This window comes from Camellia sinensis, chromosome 5 (genome assembly GCF_055761805.1).
Source record: "Camellia sinensis isolate YWXY chromosome 5, ASM5576180v1, whole genome shotgun sequence".
Lineage (NCBI taxonomy): Eukaryota > Viridiplantae > Streptophyta > Magnoliopsida > Ericales > Theaceae > Camellia > Camellia sinensis.
Genome location: NC_138965.1, coordinates 8066904 through 8085138, shown reverse-complemented (window position 1 = coordinate 8085138; position 18235 = coordinate 8066904). Strand labels below are relative to the sequence as shown.

At 43.1% G+C, this 18235-nt stretch overlaps 1 protein-coding gene across 3 annotated transcripts; it reads left to right on the top strand.

Moving 5' to 3' along the window:
• The first annotated feature begins 226 nt into the window (after positions 1–226).
• On the top strand, positions 227–5512 carry LOC114270798 (glutamate receptor 3.2). Of its 3 annotated transcripts, none has more exons than XM_028212385.2 (7): positions 227–587; positions 1077–1480; positions 1633–2978; positions 3078–3355; positions 3637–3668; positions 3758–4152; positions 4527–5512. In XM_028212385.2, the coding sequence occupies exons 2-7, from the start codon at positions 1207–1209 to the stop codon at positions 5064–5066; spliced, it is 2865 nt and encodes a 954-aa protein (XP_028068186.1). In that variant the 5' UTR covers positions 227–587; positions 1077–1206; the 3' UTR covers positions 5067–5512. The 3 variants fall into 3 exon arrangements, with proteins under 3 accessions (XP_028068186.1, XP_028068189.1, XP_028068187.1); XM_028212388.2 differs by having other exon boundaries at positions 233–587; positions 4359–5249; XM_028212386.2 differs by having other exon boundaries at positions 284–458.
• The last annotated feature ends 12723 nt before the right edge of the window (positions 5513–18235 follow it).

Genomic DNA, 18235 nt, shown 5'->3' with positions numbered 1-18235 from the left:
CCAACTTACCAATTGCAATAGTTGTGCTCTTTCTCTATCTTCAAAAAAAAAAAAGAAGACAAAAAAAAAGACAAAAAAAAAAAGACAAAAAAAAAAGACAAAAAAAAAGACAAAAAAAAAAAAAAAAAAAGACAAAAAAAAAGACAAAAAAAGAGAGAGTATATTCTTCTTCAAAATTGAAAATTGGGAAAAGTCTCTCTTTTAACCACAAAATAAATAAATAAATGGGAAAAGTGGCACCACTGCAGAGCCTAGTGCCTCTTCCCTTCCTTTTTCATTTTTCATCTCACAGTTACTAGCCAAGCCAATGCTCTCTTTGTTTTCTTTCCATTCTTTCATTTATTTATATTTCCTAACTAACACATTTATAAATATTATTCCTCCCCTTCTCCTCCTCAAGTGGTTTGTTTGCTGCTCTACCACTGAATTCCCTTATAATCTTCTCCATCCTTTGGAGGGTAAGTCTTCCTCAAACAAATTCAGCTTAACTAACACATTTATTAATATTATTCCTCCCCTTCTCCTCAAGTGGTTTGTTTGCTGCTCTACCACTGAATTCCCTTATAATCTTCTTCATCCTTTGGAGGGTAAGTCTTCCTCAAACAGATTAAGCTAAAAACTCTCTCTCTCTCTCTCCTTGCACAAACTTGAATGGGTATTTCTAGCATATCCAAAGATGCTGTGTTGGTTGGACAGATTTCTCTTTTCTGGTCTACCTGTGTTTGCTATCTTAATTAAAGCTTCTAATTATGCACCACCCTTCTTCTTCTTCTTCTTCTTCTTTAATCTTTTGGGTAATTGGAAATTTCAAGCATATCCTTATAAGCACCTTATGTTAGTTGTTTACTTCCTCTTGCTTTTGTTTTTCAGAAATTTGACCCGAATTTTAATTTTTCTTCTTTCCGCAGCCCGTTAGCACATGAATGAACTGTTTCTGTTTTTAAACTTTTCTCTGCTTTCACATTGAGTTTACTGAGGTTTTTCATTTTGTTTTAATTAGAATTCTGACTGGACTGGATGTATATAGTGGCTTAATTTCTGTGATTCCCTTTGTTTTTTTTTCCCTGGTCTGGCAGGTATTGGCCCATTGATTGAGTGTTCCAGCAGCCAACCCAAATTTCTATTTGTGATTTTGAGTTTCAAGTTAGTTATTCTCTTCATTTTGATAGCCCTTTGTGGTTAGGTTCATTTATTTTTGTCATCATCATGAGTTTGGCCTGGCTGCTGCTGCTGCTGTTGATGCTGCATATGCCTATTCTCTTCAACGTAAGAACATTCTCTGAGGCAGTTTCAAAACCTCCTGATGTTGTGAATATTGGAGCAATATTCACATTTAAAACCATCAATGGAAAAGTTGCAAGGATTGCCATGAATGCTGCTGTTGAAGATATTAATTCTGATTCCAGTATTCTTGGCGGAAAGAAACTGGCTATTTCGATGCATGATTCAAACTTCAGTGGATTTCTCGGCATTATTGGGGGTAATTTTTTTTCTTTTTAAACCCTTCTTAATTCAACTTTTGGGATCTTTAATCTTCTCCTCTTTTATATGTTTCAATGTTTATTGTCAATTTGTCATGGTTGGCTGGCTTATCTTGTTCTTGTGATTTTCCAATTCCTACATTGTTCACAGCATTACAGTACATGGCGACTGACACAGTAGCTATTATTGGTCCACAATCATCCGTGATGGCTCCCGTACTCTCACATCTGGCAAATGAACTCCAAGTCCCCCTCTTGTCATTCACCGCATTGGACCCAACCCTCTCGCCTCTCCAGTATCCCTACTTCATCCAAACAGCACCCAACGATCTATATTTGATGACTGCCATTGCAGATATGGTTAGTTATTTTCGTTACAAAGAGGTCACTGTCATTTTCTCTGACGATGATCAAAGCCGAAATGGCATAAGTGCACTGGGTGATCAACTCGCAGACAGACGCTGTAAAATTTCTTATAAAGCAACACTTCCCCCTGATCCCTTAGCAACTCGAGACGATGTTAAGAATGAATTAGTCAAGGTTAGACTGATGGAATCTCGAGTAATTGTTCTACACACTTACACGATAACAGGCCTTTTGGTTTTTGATGTGGCTCAGTCTCTTGGAATGATGGATAGCGGGTATGTTTGGATTGCTACTACTTGGTTATCTAGTGTTTTGGATTCTAAGTCGCCAGTTTCTCCAAAGATTGCCAAATCCATCCAAGGAGTTCTCACATTTCGTCTCCATACCCCCGATTCAGAAAGGAAAAGGAATTTCTCATCTCGGTGGAATCAGTTGAGTAACGGCTCTGTTGACTTGAATGCCTATGGTCTATACGCTTATGATACTGTTTGGATGATTGCTAAAGCAGTTAGAGCGTTTTTGGATCATGGTGGCACCATTTCATTCTCCAATGATTCCAATTTAAGTGGTCTAATAGGGGGAGGGGCCCTGAATCTTAGTGCATTGAGCATTTTTGATGGAGGGAAGCAGTTACTTAACAACATATTGCAGACCAACATGACAGGTCTAACCGGTCCTATTGGTTTTAATCCAGACAGGTCTAAAATGCATCCCTCCTATGATGTCATTAATGTTATTGGAACTGGGTTCCGGCAGATAGGATACTGGTCTAACTATTCTGGGCTATCTGTCGTGTCACCGGAGGTGCTTTACACCAAATCACCTAACCGCTCAAGTTCCAACCAACAGCTTTATAGTGTGGTATGGCCTGGAGATGCAACAACTCAACCTCGTGGTTGGGTGTTTCCAAACAATGGGAGGCAGTTGAGAATTGGCGTTCCAAACCGTGTTAGTTATCAAGATATTGTTTCACTAGGCAAAGGTACTGATACAGTCCAAGGATATTGCATAGATATTTTCCTTGCTGCTATAAAGTTGCTTCCATATGGGGTACCTTATAAGTTCATTCCATTTGGAGATGGTCACAAGAACCCAAACTATAATGAGCTTGTGAATATGATCACATCGAATGTGAGTAGAAAAATTACTAATGTTTCCTTTATGAATATAAAGTTTTTTTGTATTTCATTTCTGCTGACTCTACTCTTTTAACTTTTTTTTCAATTGTAGGCCTTTGACGCTGTTGTTGGTGATGTTGCAATTGTCACAAACCGGACAAGGAGCGCGGACTTTACTCAGCCTTACATAAAATCGGGGCTCATCATAGTGGCACCAATCAGGAAGTGGAAATCGAGTGCTTGGGCATTCTTGAAGCCATTCACTCCATTAATGTGGGTAGTCACGGCATCCTTCTTCCTTATAGTAGGAGCTGTGGTGTGGATTCTTGAACATAGGATAAACGATGAATTCCGGGGGCCACCTAAGAAACAGCTAGTCACAATTTTGTGGTGAGTACTTTGGTACCTACCTCATTTGATCTCTTAACATATTTGATCTATAAATAATTATGTTATTTTGGTATAAATGTCTATAGATCATCTAAATTAAATCAGATAATGACCGAAACTCTGCTTACTACTAGAAGGCCATAAGCCTATAACATTATTTTATTGACACGATCAGAATCATTAGGTGAATAACAACACTATATTGTGGATTATAAGCATGTTTAGGAGAACTCATATATCATTCTTAACTCCTCTTCTTCCTTTGTTTTCTTATCATGCAGGTTTAGCTTCTCAACTATGTTTTTTTCCCACCGTAAGTAGCAACCTTGGAGATTTAGACTGTATCCTTTCAAGGAATTTAGTGAAATGGTTACTGACTGATATAGTGCTTCAAATTTTCAGGAGAAAACACAATGAGCACGCTTGGTCGCATGGTTTTAATCATCTGGCTATTTGTGGTTTTGATTATTATCTCGAGTTATACTGCAAGCTTGACATCAATACTCACAGTGCAACAGCTATCCACATCCATCCAAGGAATTGAAAGCTTGATAACTAGCACTGACCGGATAGGATTCCAGGTAGGGTCTTTTGCTCAAAACTATTTAAGTGACGAACTCAACATCGCCAAATCTAGGCTTGTTGCGCTTAGATCGCCAGAAGAGTATGCTATGGCCCTGCAGAACAGAACTGTTGCTGCTGTGGTTGATGAACGGCCATATATAGATATCTTCCTCTCCACCTATTGCAAGTTCTCCATTGTTGGTCAAGAGTTCACTAAAAGTGGATGGGGATTCGTAAGTATCTCTCAATACTTGGCAAACAATTTCAAGTCTTTTCTATTTATTAATTGGTATAAATATCACTTGTTTTTTTTTTTTTTTTTTAATCAGCATATAAATATCGCTTAGTAATCATAAGTTTCAAGTGGCAAACTTCATTGCACTAGAACCCGATCAGTAACAGACTACCAGGAGTTGATTGATATTAATTTTTTTCTCAGTAATCAAAGTACATGTTCCTAAACACGCACGTCATCTTCCAAAAAGAATCCTTTTATCATGTAATGGGAAATTGATCGAGTAGAATTTCTCTTATTTTGTGGAGAGGACAACTTGTATTAATTTGATCATAATTGATCATGTTCCTAATTGTTTCAAATTCTTGTTAGGCATTTCCAAGAGACTCTCCCTTAGCCATCGACATGTCAAATGCGATTCTCACACTGTCAGAGACCGGTGAACTTCAAAAAATCCACGACAAGTGGCTGAACAAGAAAGTTTGTGGTTCGCAGACCTCTCAGCTTGAATCAAACAATCAGCGTAATTTACAAAGCTTCTGGGGACTGTTTGTCATATGTGGGATCGCATGCTCTATTTCTCTGCTAGTATATTTCTGCTCGATGCTGCACAAATTCAGCCGATACTTCCCAGAATCAGACGATGAACCTTCTTCTAGTTCTAGAAGTGGCAGTTCTCGTTCTGCAAAAGTCCAGAGATTCTTATCATTTGTGGATGAGAAGGAATCGGCATCAAAAAGCAAGTTGAAGAGAAAACGGACAGATGTGTCATCTAATAGTGCTAGTGGGAGGGAACTTGAATCAGTAAATGGATCAGAAAGAACAGAAATTGGCAATTCAGAGAGAGGAGAAATCGGCAATTCAGAGGAGCGTGAGAGGGATTATGGAGCAGATACCACCTGGCTTCATTAACAAGTGTCGTAGCAAGACCTATACTTGTTTCTCTCAAATTTTATTCCAAAGACACTTCACAAGAAGTTGCTGGCATTGTATTTAGTGTAATAATATATATGAAGTATATGGTAAACCATAAGGTAATTAACAAACAATTAGATGAATATGTATATATATATATATATATTTTTTTTTTCACAAGGTAGAATGTTAGATGTTAGTAGGAAAGTTGGATTATACTAAAGAGTATTCATCATTGCTCCATCAGGTGGAATCTCAGATCACGCCGCATCCTAGGGCCGGCTACACAACTACTATGACAACTTCCAGGGTAGAATATGTATAGTTAGATTACCAAATTATGAATGAATATGTATTAGATCCCCAAATAATATTGCTCAACTTGTATTTAATTAATGCTACTCCTACCTGTACCATTCTAAAAAATGTATTCATTTTTCACATCCTTATCTTAGTACACTCATTTAAGTAATATGTTAGTTTCTTAATTACTCAACATTTTGTAAATGTTATAATAACATTATCTCAACAAACTCATTAAAATTAGTTGATTACATAATATGTCAAAAGCACATATACACTTGAGCCAATGTATTTTAATTTTATGAATTTCACCATCTTAAACGTCTACATACGTATTAATAATCTAATCTTAGATAACAAAATCATTCGCACTTTGGTATTTCTAATTATCAATATGTATTTCTGTACGGGGAGGAAATAATTCTCCTCGTATAATCCTGTTGACCCAGTCCACGCTCCTCCGTACGACGTCGCTTTGTTACCTGAAAACACAAACGTGAGCTAGCCAGCGGGTGCGTGCCGGAAACCTCTCCGATGCCTAAGTCAGTAAGCTTGACAAATAGACAAAGTTTTATGCTCTCAGAAAGAATTATGTTCAAATTACCTCCTCCAAGGTGATGTTTGTGGGCTTTTATAAGTTTCCCGTGGCACAATCCTAATAGGACTTGTATTTCTCCATGCAAAGTCCTCCTAGGATTCATACTCCAAAGGATAATGCTTATCCTTTTACACCCTCCCCCACTGCTTAAACCAAGTGGGATGGTTTTCTCCATGGCCGAACTTCCATGTGACCGAAGTAAAATTGGCTATGCCGAGCCACAAAGGGCCGAACTGTCCTTAGCTCGGTCTTCTCCTCTAACTTCTTACCTCGGCTGCCCCTGTTCAACCTTGGTGTGTTTAGATCAAACTTCCAAGTAGCAAGTTCTGACCGACCTAACCATAGTATGTCACGACCGGACTAAATGCAAGGTCGGACTTACTTCAAACTGCCACCGGACTAATTCTGAAACCGGCCTACCCAGAACATACTGCGACCGGACTAACTCTTAGACCGGCCTAACTCCAAGTTGCCTCCGGACCGGAGTAGCTTTACTCTTCCTTGGGCCAAAGCAACTATCCCTTCTTGAGCCGGAGTAACTACACTTCTCCTGGGCTGGAGTAACATTGCAGCCTTTTTACTTAGTCCTTCGCGTTTTGGGCCTCAAAGCCCAACTCGCAGCTCGGCCCAATTTTTCCCAAAAATTACCCTCTCAATTGCCCCTTAATTCCATCTGCGCAACATGATTGGGATTACCAATCTACTGGCCGAGCTAGAGTTTATTAAGCCTTTCTAGCCGAGTTAAAAACCCTTTAGCCTCTCCAGCCGAGCAAAAAACCCTCGGGCTCTCCAACCGAGCTAATTTTACTTCGGACTTCACTATGTCCGGTCAAAACGTCTCTTCAATCACAACGACTGTAACGCTTCCCCTTCCAATGACACGTGGTAGATTCTGATAGGTTGAGGACGGCTGTCACGCCGTCTTTCGTACTTCGCGAATTTTGAACAGTCCCGCCCAAATTTTGGGCAAAAACCATCCCTGAGGCTAGGTCTTTTCACTTTTGCCATTTCTTCATCTTCTCTCTCCGCTCTCTTGCTGTTCGTGTTCTTCTTTTTACTGCAACAGATTTTCAACTTCAGTCCCTTCTTCTTTAACCTGGTAAGCAAATCCACTTTCCCTTCATGTATTTTTGCTTTCACATTTGTTTTATGCATCTGTATATCTTGTTTCGTGTGTTTTTTGCAAACATTTTGTCCATTTCTGGTTTGCTTCTGTATTTTCATGAAAAAAAACCGTAGAACTTGTACGTGTATGAACTGTTATGTAGAAAAACCAGTCTTAGATCCAAAATCACATAGCAACCGAACTAGGATCCTGTTTGCCCCAAATACGTAGATCTCTGTAGTCAATAGCTGAACTAGAGCTTGAAAGTTTCAAAGGGTTACCAGAGCCTGACTCACTTTAGCCGAAGTAAGATCACCGAGTTTTGAATATAGCAAACTAGTAACCTCGGTTGTCAACTGAACTAAGCTTTTGGGGCTAAGCCGGCTTTCTTGGTTCCTAAACCGATCTCAGAAAGCCGCCCCTAGAGGCTTAACCGAAGTAACTCTATTCATACTACAACCGATTTAGACCTTGGGGCTAAACCAGCTTTCTTAGTTTTTTAGACCGAACTCAGAAAGCTGCCCCTAGACGTTAAACCGGTCTACCGAGCAAACTGCTCAAACCGAGCTACCCAACCTTTTGATGAACCGAGATAGAACCAGTTTTTTGAGGTCGAAGTAGGGCTTTTATACCTTGCTTTTAAATTGTAGCACGGTCCGTTGATCAGTGCTTTAACCCCCCTCTGTTTTTTTTTTACTTTGCAGACTTAGGTTACCCAGGCACTCCTGTGTGCGCTCAACCGAGCTACTGAGCACGATTTTTGCACCGATATAACGTATAAGTAAATTATACATCAGATGGGTAAGTATAGGTATCTAGTTGAGACCCCAGGTGGCATGGCCGAATTTAGGAAGGACTACCAAATTCCAGATGACGTCCATCTGACGTTGGCCAAAAAAGATGTTATTCCGTGGGAAAATGAAGGTTTCGTCCCTTTTACACTTCAATCCATAATAGAAACCGGACTACGGTTTCCTGTCCAACCATTGATCTGTGAGTTCCTTAGGCAGACTAGGTTATGCCCCACCCAACTGTCCACCAATACATACCGTATTATTATGGGAATAGCCGCACTAAACCACCAAACCGGTTTAAACCTTGGCCTTGCCGAAATATTCCATCAATATTCCATCGGCTCGAAAGATGCTGGGTGGGTCTATTACCTTAGGATCCGCCGTCGCCGAGAGAAGACAGTTAAGCACACACCGAACAAAGACCTTAATGATGATGACTTCTTCTGGGTCTCTGGGAATTTTGAGGATTTTCAAGCCCAAATTCCTGGCCGACCTATAAACTGGAAGAAGGGAGAGCCTGGTAATTTAACTTCGGTCTACTTTCTTGAATGTTATCTCGGTTTTTTAGTCTATTGACCGAACTAACACTTCTTTTTTTTTTCGCAGATTTCGCCCATCTTCATTCCTTATATAGTTATCCAAACCTTGCAATTTTGCGAGCCGCGCTACGGATTAAAGAAAGAAGTTGGGCTAAGCTTCTGAACTTTGAGCCGACCTACCGGTACAGCGGTCGCCGAAAAGCAAGAGTAACTGACTTTCTTCTTGAGGAAGCCCCAGAGCCGGATCCAAACTTGCCGCAAATAAGATTAATTCCTTTAACTGCCGAAGAGGAAATGGCCAAGAAGAGCAGAGTAAGGGCGCTTCTGACCGAAACAAGCAGGGTCGAAGTACCGTCACCAAACCAAATGCAGCCTGCCGTTGTAGCCCTCCCCTCTCAACAACCGTCTTCATCGCGCCGAACCAAGCGCGCCCGAACCAGCGAGTCCGAACCAAGTTTGGTTGATGAAGATGAGACTGTTACTCCACCAATCTTGCCACCGAGCCCCCAACCGGAACCTACCGACCGAACTACCACCACTTGGGTACCAAAATTGACTTTTAAAAACCAAGATGTCGAGGATGCTGATTCGGTTGTTGCCGAAAAAGATCACGAGTTGGCCTTTAATCTGGCTAAGGGAGTGTGCCTCCCTAAGGATATGGAGCACCACAGAAGGCAGCTAAACACCGAATTAAAGTCCATTCGGTCTGCAACGAAGTCCATGATCCTGGTATGCCGCTCTGTCCATTTTTCTGTCTAATTTTGTTAACTTTTATCTCGGCTCATGGGAAGTCCTCGTTTTTTTGCCAGGCAATTCAAAAAAACTACAATACTCACAAGAAGGTGCTGGAACTCAGAAAAACTGCAAGGGATGCTGTTGCAGAAGCCGAAGTGAAGTCGGCCGAAGTAGAAGAAATCAAGAAGCAAATGGCCGAGCTTCAAGCTGAGAACAGCAGGCTGACCGGACTAGTTAGTTCGGCTGAGGCAGAAAGGCAGAAGACTGCCATAGCTCTTAAGGACAAATACCTGAGCGAGCTGGTGAAGCTCGAAAGAAAGAAAGATGCCGAAATAAAGGAGAAGGTAAAGGAAGCTGACAAACAAGGCTTCAAGAGGGCAGAGGATGCTTATGCCCAACAATGCAATGCTGCCAAGGAGCTGTTCTTTAAGTGCGGCTGGAGGGGAGCCGTTGAAAAGCTCGGTCATGATCCTTAGACCGAGGTTTTCAACCCTCCAGCCTACTTTATACCGAACTCCCTGATGGAATATGCCAAAGCCATGCAACAGCAGTTCCTTGAGGGCTCAGACGATGAAGACTCTGATAAAGACTCTGCCCATGAGGATACTTCGGTTGTGAATGCAGATCAGGTAGTTCGGTCGGAACCTATGGTGGAAGATCTAACTATTGATCAACCTAGTGAAACCGTGGCTCCGGCCGAAACCATTCTTCTTTCTGAAAACGTCCTTGCGCCCGAAACCGGTCTTCAGGTTGACGCCGATGCTGCCTTCGACGCCGAGATCGAAGATCTTTTTTCTTGACTTTGTACTTTTTTCTCTATTTTTTTTTGTTACCTTGTCTTTGTAACCGGGCTGTGCCCTTCTGTAATGACTTTTTAGTGAATGAAAAATTTGCTTCAACTCTTATTCCGGTTGTGATATGTATGCCTGTGCTTTATAATGTCTTCTATTACTCCAACTGTTATTTCGGTTTTGGATGGTTAAACTATACTTGCCAGCCAACCACTCCTTAGCCGATATGCTTACTTCGGCTGAGGAGTACAAAGTGTTGGTTTATTCCAGCCAACCACTCTTCAGCCATGCACTTACTTCGGCTGAAGAGTAACAAGAGTTGGTTTATTCCAGCCAACCACTCTTCAGCCATACCCTTACTTCGGCTGAAGAGTAACAAGTGTTGGTTTATTCCAGCCAACCACTCTTCAGCCATGCACTTACTTCGGCTGAAGAGTAACAAGAGTTGGTTTATTCCAGCCAACCACTCTTCAGCCATACCCTTACTTCGGCTGAAGAGTAACAAGTGTTGGTTTATTCCAGCCAACCACTCTTCAGCCATACCCTTACTTCGGCTGAAGAGTAACAAGAGTTGGTTTATTCCAGCCAACCACTCTTCAGCCATACCCTTACTTCGGCTGAAGAGTAACAAGTGTTGGTTTATTCCAGCCAACCTCTAAGTTAGTTTTTCCAGCTAACTTAGAATAAAATGCCTGTATTAAACCTAATCTAAACCAAGGCTAACTCTTTACAAAGAATAACTTGTGCTGAAAAAGAATTGTTTGTTTTATTGAAGGAAGAAAAAATTACATATGTTGGAAAGAGAAAAGCTAAAAGTAAAAGAACTTGAGATTGGCCGTATTCCATGGCCTAGGGATTGCCTTGCCATCCTTGTCTTCTAGGTGGTATGCCCCTTTGCCTGCTAACCCAACCACCTTATAAGGACCTTCCCAATTTGGGCCTAACTTGCCGTCTCCTGGGATCAAGGTGTTTCCCATTACTTTGCGTAGTACCCAATCCCCAATCTTGAATTGTCTTGGATGAACCTTTTTGCTGTATTTTCTGATTAACTCTCGTTGGTATGAGGCGATGTGGACTAGTGCTCTTTCTCTTCTTTCTTCTGCAAGGTCGAGTTCTAAGGCTATGGCTTCTCCATTTAAGTTTGGATCAAAATTTTCGCTTCGAATTGTGGGGAGGCCAATTTCTAGTGGGATTACTGCTTCCATTCCATAGGCTAAGGAGAATGGTGTTTCTCCAGTTGATCGCCGGGGCGTGGTGCGGTAAGCCCATAAAACGTGAGGAAGTTCATCTGCCCATTTGCCTTTTGCTTTCTCTAGCCTTTTCTTTAGTCCATCCAAGACGACTTTATTTGATGCTTCAGCTTGCTCATTTGCTTGAGGATATGCCGGTGTAGAATTGTAGAACTCTATCTTGTACTCTTCACAAAAGCTTCTAAAAATTCTGCCGTCGAACTGAGTGCCATTGTCTGAAATTAGGGCTTTTGGAATGCCAAACCGAGTGATAATGTTCTGCCAAACAAACTTCTTCACATCTTTTTCTTTGATTGATGCCAATGCTTCTGCTTCCATCCACTTTGTGAAGTAGTCTGTTGCTGCGAGAAAGAACTTTCTGCCCCCGGGCGCTGTTGGAAGTGGTCCTATTATGTCCAAGCCCCACATTGCGAAAGGCCATGGGCTAGTTAAGGGTAGGAGTTCTCTTGCTGGTTGATGTATTTGGTGTGCGAATTTCTGGCATTTTTCACACTTCTTCACATATTTCTCTGAGTCTGCTTGCATATATGGCCACCAATATCCTTGCGAAATAGCCCTGTAAGTGAGCGACCTTCCCCCTTGATGACTTCCACACACCCCTTCGTGTATTTCGAACAGGAATGCTTCTACTTTGCTGGGATGAACGCACTTGAGGTAAGGCTCAGAGAACGACTTCTTGTATAATGCCAAAGATGGAGATAGCCAAAATCGCTGCGACTTTGCCCTTATTCTGTTGGCTTCTTTTTTCTCTTCTGGTAGGATGCCGTCTTTTAGGAATAGGATGATGGGATCCATCCAAGAAGGGCCTAATTCTGTGCAACATACTTCTTCTGCTTCGGGGTCTTCTATGCTTGGTCTTGGTAAGAAGTCGATGAGTAATGGATGAGGGATTGACGTATCTGCCATTGAGGCAAGGCCTGCTAGCTCATCCGCTCGGCTGTTTTCCTCCCTGCCAATTTGTTCTATCCTTACCGCATCAAACTTCTTGATCTCTGTTCTGACTTAACTCTTGGTACTTGGCTATTCTGTCGTCCTTTGCTTCGTATTCGCCAGAAATTTGGTTTACCACCAGCAGAGAGTCACTGTATACCATTAGTTCGGTTGCTTTCATGAAGTGTGCTGACTTGAGTCCTGCGAGAAGCGCCTCATACTCCGCTTCATTGTTGGAGGCTGGGAAGCCAAGGTTGATTGCTTGCTCTATAACCAGGCCGTCTGGAGAGATGAGGACTATGCCAAGCCCTGCACCATGTCGGTTGGATGCTCCATCCACAAAGAGCTTCCACATCTCTCCGACGAATAGTTTCCAGCAAGTGGAAGGATCAGATGATGTCGTGAGGTCAAGAATGGTGTTTTCTTCAAGGTTCATGTTGGCTGTCTGTCCTTTGTCCTCTGTTTGAACTGCTGGTGAGCCTTTGTTTGTCTCTTCCTTGTTGTCCTTAGTATGGTCTGCCTTGGTGCTTGATTGACTACCTTCCACTAGGGGTTGCGCTATTCCAGCGTCAACTTCCGTCCCTAGTTCGGTTGTGTCAGTTAGGTCGACTGGGCAGATATGATGACTTCCAGGAGTAAACTCTGCGACGAAGTCTGCCAAAGATTGGGCTTTTATTGCGGTCTTGGGTTGGAACTTAATGTCGAATTGTCCCAACTCCACTGCCCACTTTAAGATTCGCCCACTAAAGTTCGCCCTTTCAAATAGAGCTTTTAGTGGAAAGGCTGTGAGGACGACTATGGTGTGGGCGTGAAAGTAGTGTGCCAATTTTCTGGATGCCATCATTAATGCTAATGCTAGTTTCTCCAAGGGCAAGTACCTTGTTTCGGCTCCCAACAATGTCTTACTGACATAAAAGATGGGCAAGTGTTGTATTCCTTCTGCACGAACCAACACTGCGCTAACTGCGTGCTGAGAAACTGCCAGGTACAAAAAGAGTTCTTCACTAGGTACTGGTGTAACAAGTAGTGGTGGGGAAGACATGTACTCCTTCAAGCTTTCCAGAGCTCGGTCGCATTCTTCATCCCACTCAAACTTGGCCTTTAAAGCTTGGAAGAATGGTCGTAGTCTGTCTGATGACCTGCTTATGAACCGGTTGAGCGCAGCTGCCATACCAGTGAGATGCTGCACTTCTTTGACTGAGTTTGGTCTCTCCAACTCCTGGATTGCTTTGATCTGAGAGGGGTCTGCTTCTATACCTCGGTTGGTCACCAGGAAGCCCAAGAATTTGCCAGACCCAACTCCGAACGCGCATTTGGACGCATTGAGGCGCAACTTGTGTTTCTTCAGGATCTGGAACATCTCGTCTAGGTCTTTAAGATGGTCATTCTCATCCTTGCTTTTGACCACCATGTCGTCGATGTAAGCCTCCATTGTTCTGCCTAACAATGGTTCGAACATCTTGGTGACCATCCTTTGGAATGTCGCCCCTGCGTTCTTTAGGCCAAAGGGCATTACCTTGTAGCAATATAACCCCCTTGGTGTTGTGAAGGATGTGACCTCCTGGTCTGGTTCATGCATGGCGATCTGGTGGTAGCCTCTGTATGCATCCAGAAAGCTAAGTCGGTTATGCCCTGCCGTTAGGTCCACCAGTTGATCTATCCTTGGTAGAGGAAAGCTATCTTTTGGGCACGCCTTGTTGACGGTTTTGTAGTCGACGCAGACACGCCATTTACCATTCTTTTTTGGCACTACGACTGTGTTGGAGATCCATCTTGGGTAGTGCACTTCCCTTATTGCTCCTGCCTCCAGCAGGTTGCCTACTTCTTCTGCCACTATTTCGGCGTGGTGGAGTGCCGATCTGCGTGTGCGTTGAATGACAGGTCTGGCGGATGGGTGGACATTGAGTTGGTGACTGATGAAGTTTGGATCAATGCCTGGCATGTCGTAAGGTGTCCAGGCAAACACTTCGATATTAGAGGTCAAGAATTCCAAGACCTCTAATCTCTCAGTGCTGGACAACGATGAGCCAAGCAAGAAGAACTTATCCGGGTTTTTCTCATCTATTTTTACCTCCACCAAGTCCTCCACCGCTTTCTGATCAGCCTCTTTGCCGACGTCCGCGAATAGTTCATTACTCTCTGGTTCTTCCACCGAGTGAACGTATTCTTTGGCAGCTCGGCTTCCATTCGCTGTGGCGAAGCATTGCTTTAACATGATCTGATCGCCATAGACTTCTTCAATTATACCGGTGTCGTTAGGGAACCTCATTACCTGATGGTATGACGACGCTACCGAACGCATGGCATGCAGCCATGTTCTGCCCAAGATGATGTTGTTTGTGGAGGGGACCTTCAATACCCAGAACTCCACTTGTTTTGTTACACTCCCTGCTCTGACTGGAAGGATTATTTTGCCGACAGGCCACTCTGGCATGGAGTTGAATCCAATCAGGGGAGAAACTGCAGGCGCCAAGTCTTTGTCTAGCAGCTTTAGTTGCTTGAATTTGTCGTAATACATGATCTCACATGAACTACCCTGGTCAGTCAGAATCCGCTTGACGTCAAAATCCTTGACTCGGAGAGTGACAACCAGGGCATCATTATGGGGGCAGTAAATTCGTTCCAAGTCCTTATCCGAAAAGGACATGACGTTTGTTGCCTCTGTCCTCCCCTTCTTGATGGCAGGTTGGGCACTTAATACTTCCCTAAAGTGCTCAGCCTTCTTGATTGAACCTCTGAGCTCGCATACGTGCTCAGGTTCAAAAACTCCATGAATTACATTGATAATGCCTTGAGGTGGTGCATCGATTGGCATTCTGTTGGGATGGTCATTATGATCTTGGGGGGCCGATTGCGCTCCTCCTTCAATGTATTTGTCCAAGTGGCCTGCTGCCACCAATTCTTCCAAGTGTTGTCTCAGTGGCGTGCAATTCTCAGTTCGGTGCCCCTTTTCTTTGTGGAAGGTGCACCGTGATCTGTCGTCGTAGTTTTTCTGAGCTTCCCCTAGTTTGGCTGGCCACTTGACAAAAGGCTCATCTTTTATTTCGCTCAGAATCCGGTATATTGGTTTTTTGAACACCGTTGTTATGGCAGTGCGGATTCTCAACCATCTTTTGTCTGGGTCTTCTCCGTTATCTCGTCTGCCACGCCCGTTTTTATTCTGCCGATCTACTGTATTGACCTTTGCTGAGGTCTTCTTTTCTGGTAGTGCGGTTGCACTGGATTTTGCTTTTGCACGTGCGCCATCCTCTTCTACCCTGATGTGCTGATGCACTCTTTCCATCAGGGCCTCCATAGTGAGAGGTGGCGTCATGGTAATCGAATCCCTTAGTCTGTTCCCTACTGGTAGGCCTTTTTTATATTGCGCAATGGCTGGATTGGTGGGGCAGTCTCCAATCTGGTTGAATGTCTCCCAGTAGCTACTGTTGTAAGATCTGAGGGTCTCTTTTTCACCCATGTCGATGGAGAGTAACTGGTCTATTTCCACCGGCGTTTTAGTGTTTGTTCGAAACCTTGTTACGAATGCTTCTGCCAATTGGGCCCAGGAGGCTATGCTGCCCTCTGGGAGCTTCTCGAACCAAGTCAAGCCGAGGTCGCCAAGGCTTGATGGGAAGAGTATGCACATTAAAGCCTTGTTTCGCCTATACACAGCCATGACTTGGCGAAAGTGGCTCAGGTGTGAATACGGGTCCGTCTTCCCTTCATATGTATTGAATTTCGGCTGAAGGAAGCCTGATGGTAGGGGCGCGTTTTCGATCGCTGGGACAAACGGCGAAGTCTGTAGTCTTGCCAATGCCTTGTCCGTTGGTTCGTAGGCCGGTCGCGGAATTGGCATTCCAACCTTGACGCTTCCATGCGTCCGAGGAGCCAACCGTTGTAAGGCCGAAACTCGGTGTGGATCTCTTGCCCTGGCATCCTCCTTGCATCGTGCTTTTTCTTCTAGCACGGTTCGTAAGTCGGATGACCTGGGCAGCTCTGTTTGTCTGGATCTGGTTTGGTGTGAATGTGAATGCCAATACGTGCTTCCTTCAGTATATGATCTTTCGGATCTCGTCCTCTCAGACCTGGAGTGACGAGTCCTGGAGGATAAGGAATGAGTGTCGCCTGTCCTGAGGCTTCTGCTCTCTCCTTGGGAGGGTGTAGTATTCCTACTACGATTCTCTGAGTGGCGAGGGGGCGTCTTGTGCTTGTGCCCCTCTCCTGTCGCCACATCTTTAGTCTTCATCTGGCGTTTTAATGCTTCCATGTCCGCCGCCATCTTCGGAATTAGTTCATCTTGTTCCTTCACGCGATCTTCCAGGGCTTGAGGATCAATCCTCCTCATTTGCCTGTCAGGACTTTGAGAGTGACGAGGGCTGTTATTCCGCCTTCCCCTGCCACTCCTCCTGGAGTTATGTTGTTGGGGCTCCAGATCTGCCATAGGAGGGACAGAGGGTAATCCTTCACGCCTCGCGCCCCCGTCTGGAGTTAGCCCGTCGACGGCGGACTGCGGTAGGTCTTCAATGTGTGCCATTGATTTGTCAAAAAGGAGAAGCTTAGTCAAGAGGTTTTTGTTCTTGTCTGTTATTCCCACAGACGGCGCCAATTGTACGGGGAGGAAATAATTCTCCTCGTATAATCCTGTTGACTCAGTCCACGCTCCTCCGTACGACGTCGCTTTGTTACCTGAAAACACAAACGTGAGCTAGCCGGCGGGTGCGTGCCGGAAACCTCTCCGATGCCTAAGTCAGTAAGCTTGACAAATAGACAAAGTTTTATGCTCTCAGAAAGAATTATGTTCAAATTACCTCCTCCAAGGTGATGTTTGTGGGCTTTTATAAGTTTCCCGTGGCACAATCCTAATAGGACTTGTATTTCTCCATGCAAAGTCCTCCTAGGATTCATACTCCAAAGGATAATGCTTATCCTTTTACACCCTCCCCCACTGCTTAAACCAAGTGGGATGGTTTTCTCCATGGCCGAACTTCCATGTGACCGAAGTAAAATTGGCTATGCCGAGCCACAAAGGGCCGAACTGTCCTTAGCTCGGTCTTCTCCTTTAACTTCTTACCTCGGCTGCCCCTGTTCAACCTTGGTGTGTTTAGATCAAACTTCCAAGTAGCAAGTTCTGACCGACCTAACCATAGTATGTCACGACCGAACTAAATGCAAGGTCGGACTTACTTCAAACTGCCACCGGACTAATTTTGAAACCGGCCTACCCAGAACATACTGCGACCGGACTAACTCTTAGACCGGCCTAACTCCAAGTTGTCTCCGGACCGGAGTAGCTTTACTCTTTCTTGGGCCAAAGCAACTATCCCTTCTTGAGCCGGAGTAACTACACTTCTCCTGGGCTGGAGTAACATTGCAGCCTTTTTACTTAGTCCTTCGCGTTTTGGGCCTCAAAGCCCAACTCGCAGCTCGGCCCAATTTTTCCCAAAAATTACCCTCTCAATTTCTATGTTATTAGCACTAAGTGAGCAAGTCTCACAGTAAAGCAAGTGCTCAAACATAAAACAATGAGAGGCCTTGTAGAAAATCAGGTGCTCTAGCACCAAACAAGCATGTTCAAAAATTTCTAAAAAAGTCATGTTAGAACAAACAATGAAACTCATAATCAAGGTCCAAAAGTTATGATATACAATGATCGGAATGAATCATATATATGTATTAACAGAATCAAACACTACATCACTTGGTGAATAAAATATTTTATGTGGTTGAGCGTTAGGCCAAGTTTTGCCATTCAAAAATAATTTATTTTTTTATTTTTTTTTCATCGTATCATCTCTTTACTTTTTTATATATTTTTTTATAAAAAGATAAAAAACACACTTATTTAAATCATTGCACATTTTTCGTAAAAAGATAAAAAATACACTTACTTATTTAGATCATCCCAAATAACCCCTTAATCTTACTAGCTCAACTAAAAAATTCAATCAATTCAAAGTTTCAAAATTACGAGTCTAAAGATTCACTAAGGATCTTCTAGAGTTTTTTTTTCTAAAGTTTCTTAAAGTGGTGTGTTGTATGGATGAGATTTAATGCTAAAAAATTGATGTGACTTGTCATTAAATCTCAACCATACAAAAAAATTTTTTTAAAAAAAAAACTGTAGATGATCCTTGCCCCTAAA

What these genes read in the sequence shown, in the direction of transcription:
- LOC114270798 (XM_028212385.2), top strand. Translation starts at nt 1,207, where the DNA reads ATGAGTTTGGCCTGGCTGCTGCTGCTGCTGTTGATGCTGCATATGCCT. An exon ending in CAGCTAGTCACAATTTTGTG is followed by an intron (nt 3,356 to 3,636) that starts GTGAGTACTTTG and finishes CTTATCATGCAG; the next exon opens with GTTTAGCTTCTCAACTATGT. An exon ending in AACTATGTTTTTTTCCCACC is followed by an intron (nt 3,669 to 3,757) that starts GTAAGTAGCAAC and finishes TCAAATTTTCAG; the next exon opens with GAGAAAACACAATGAGCACG.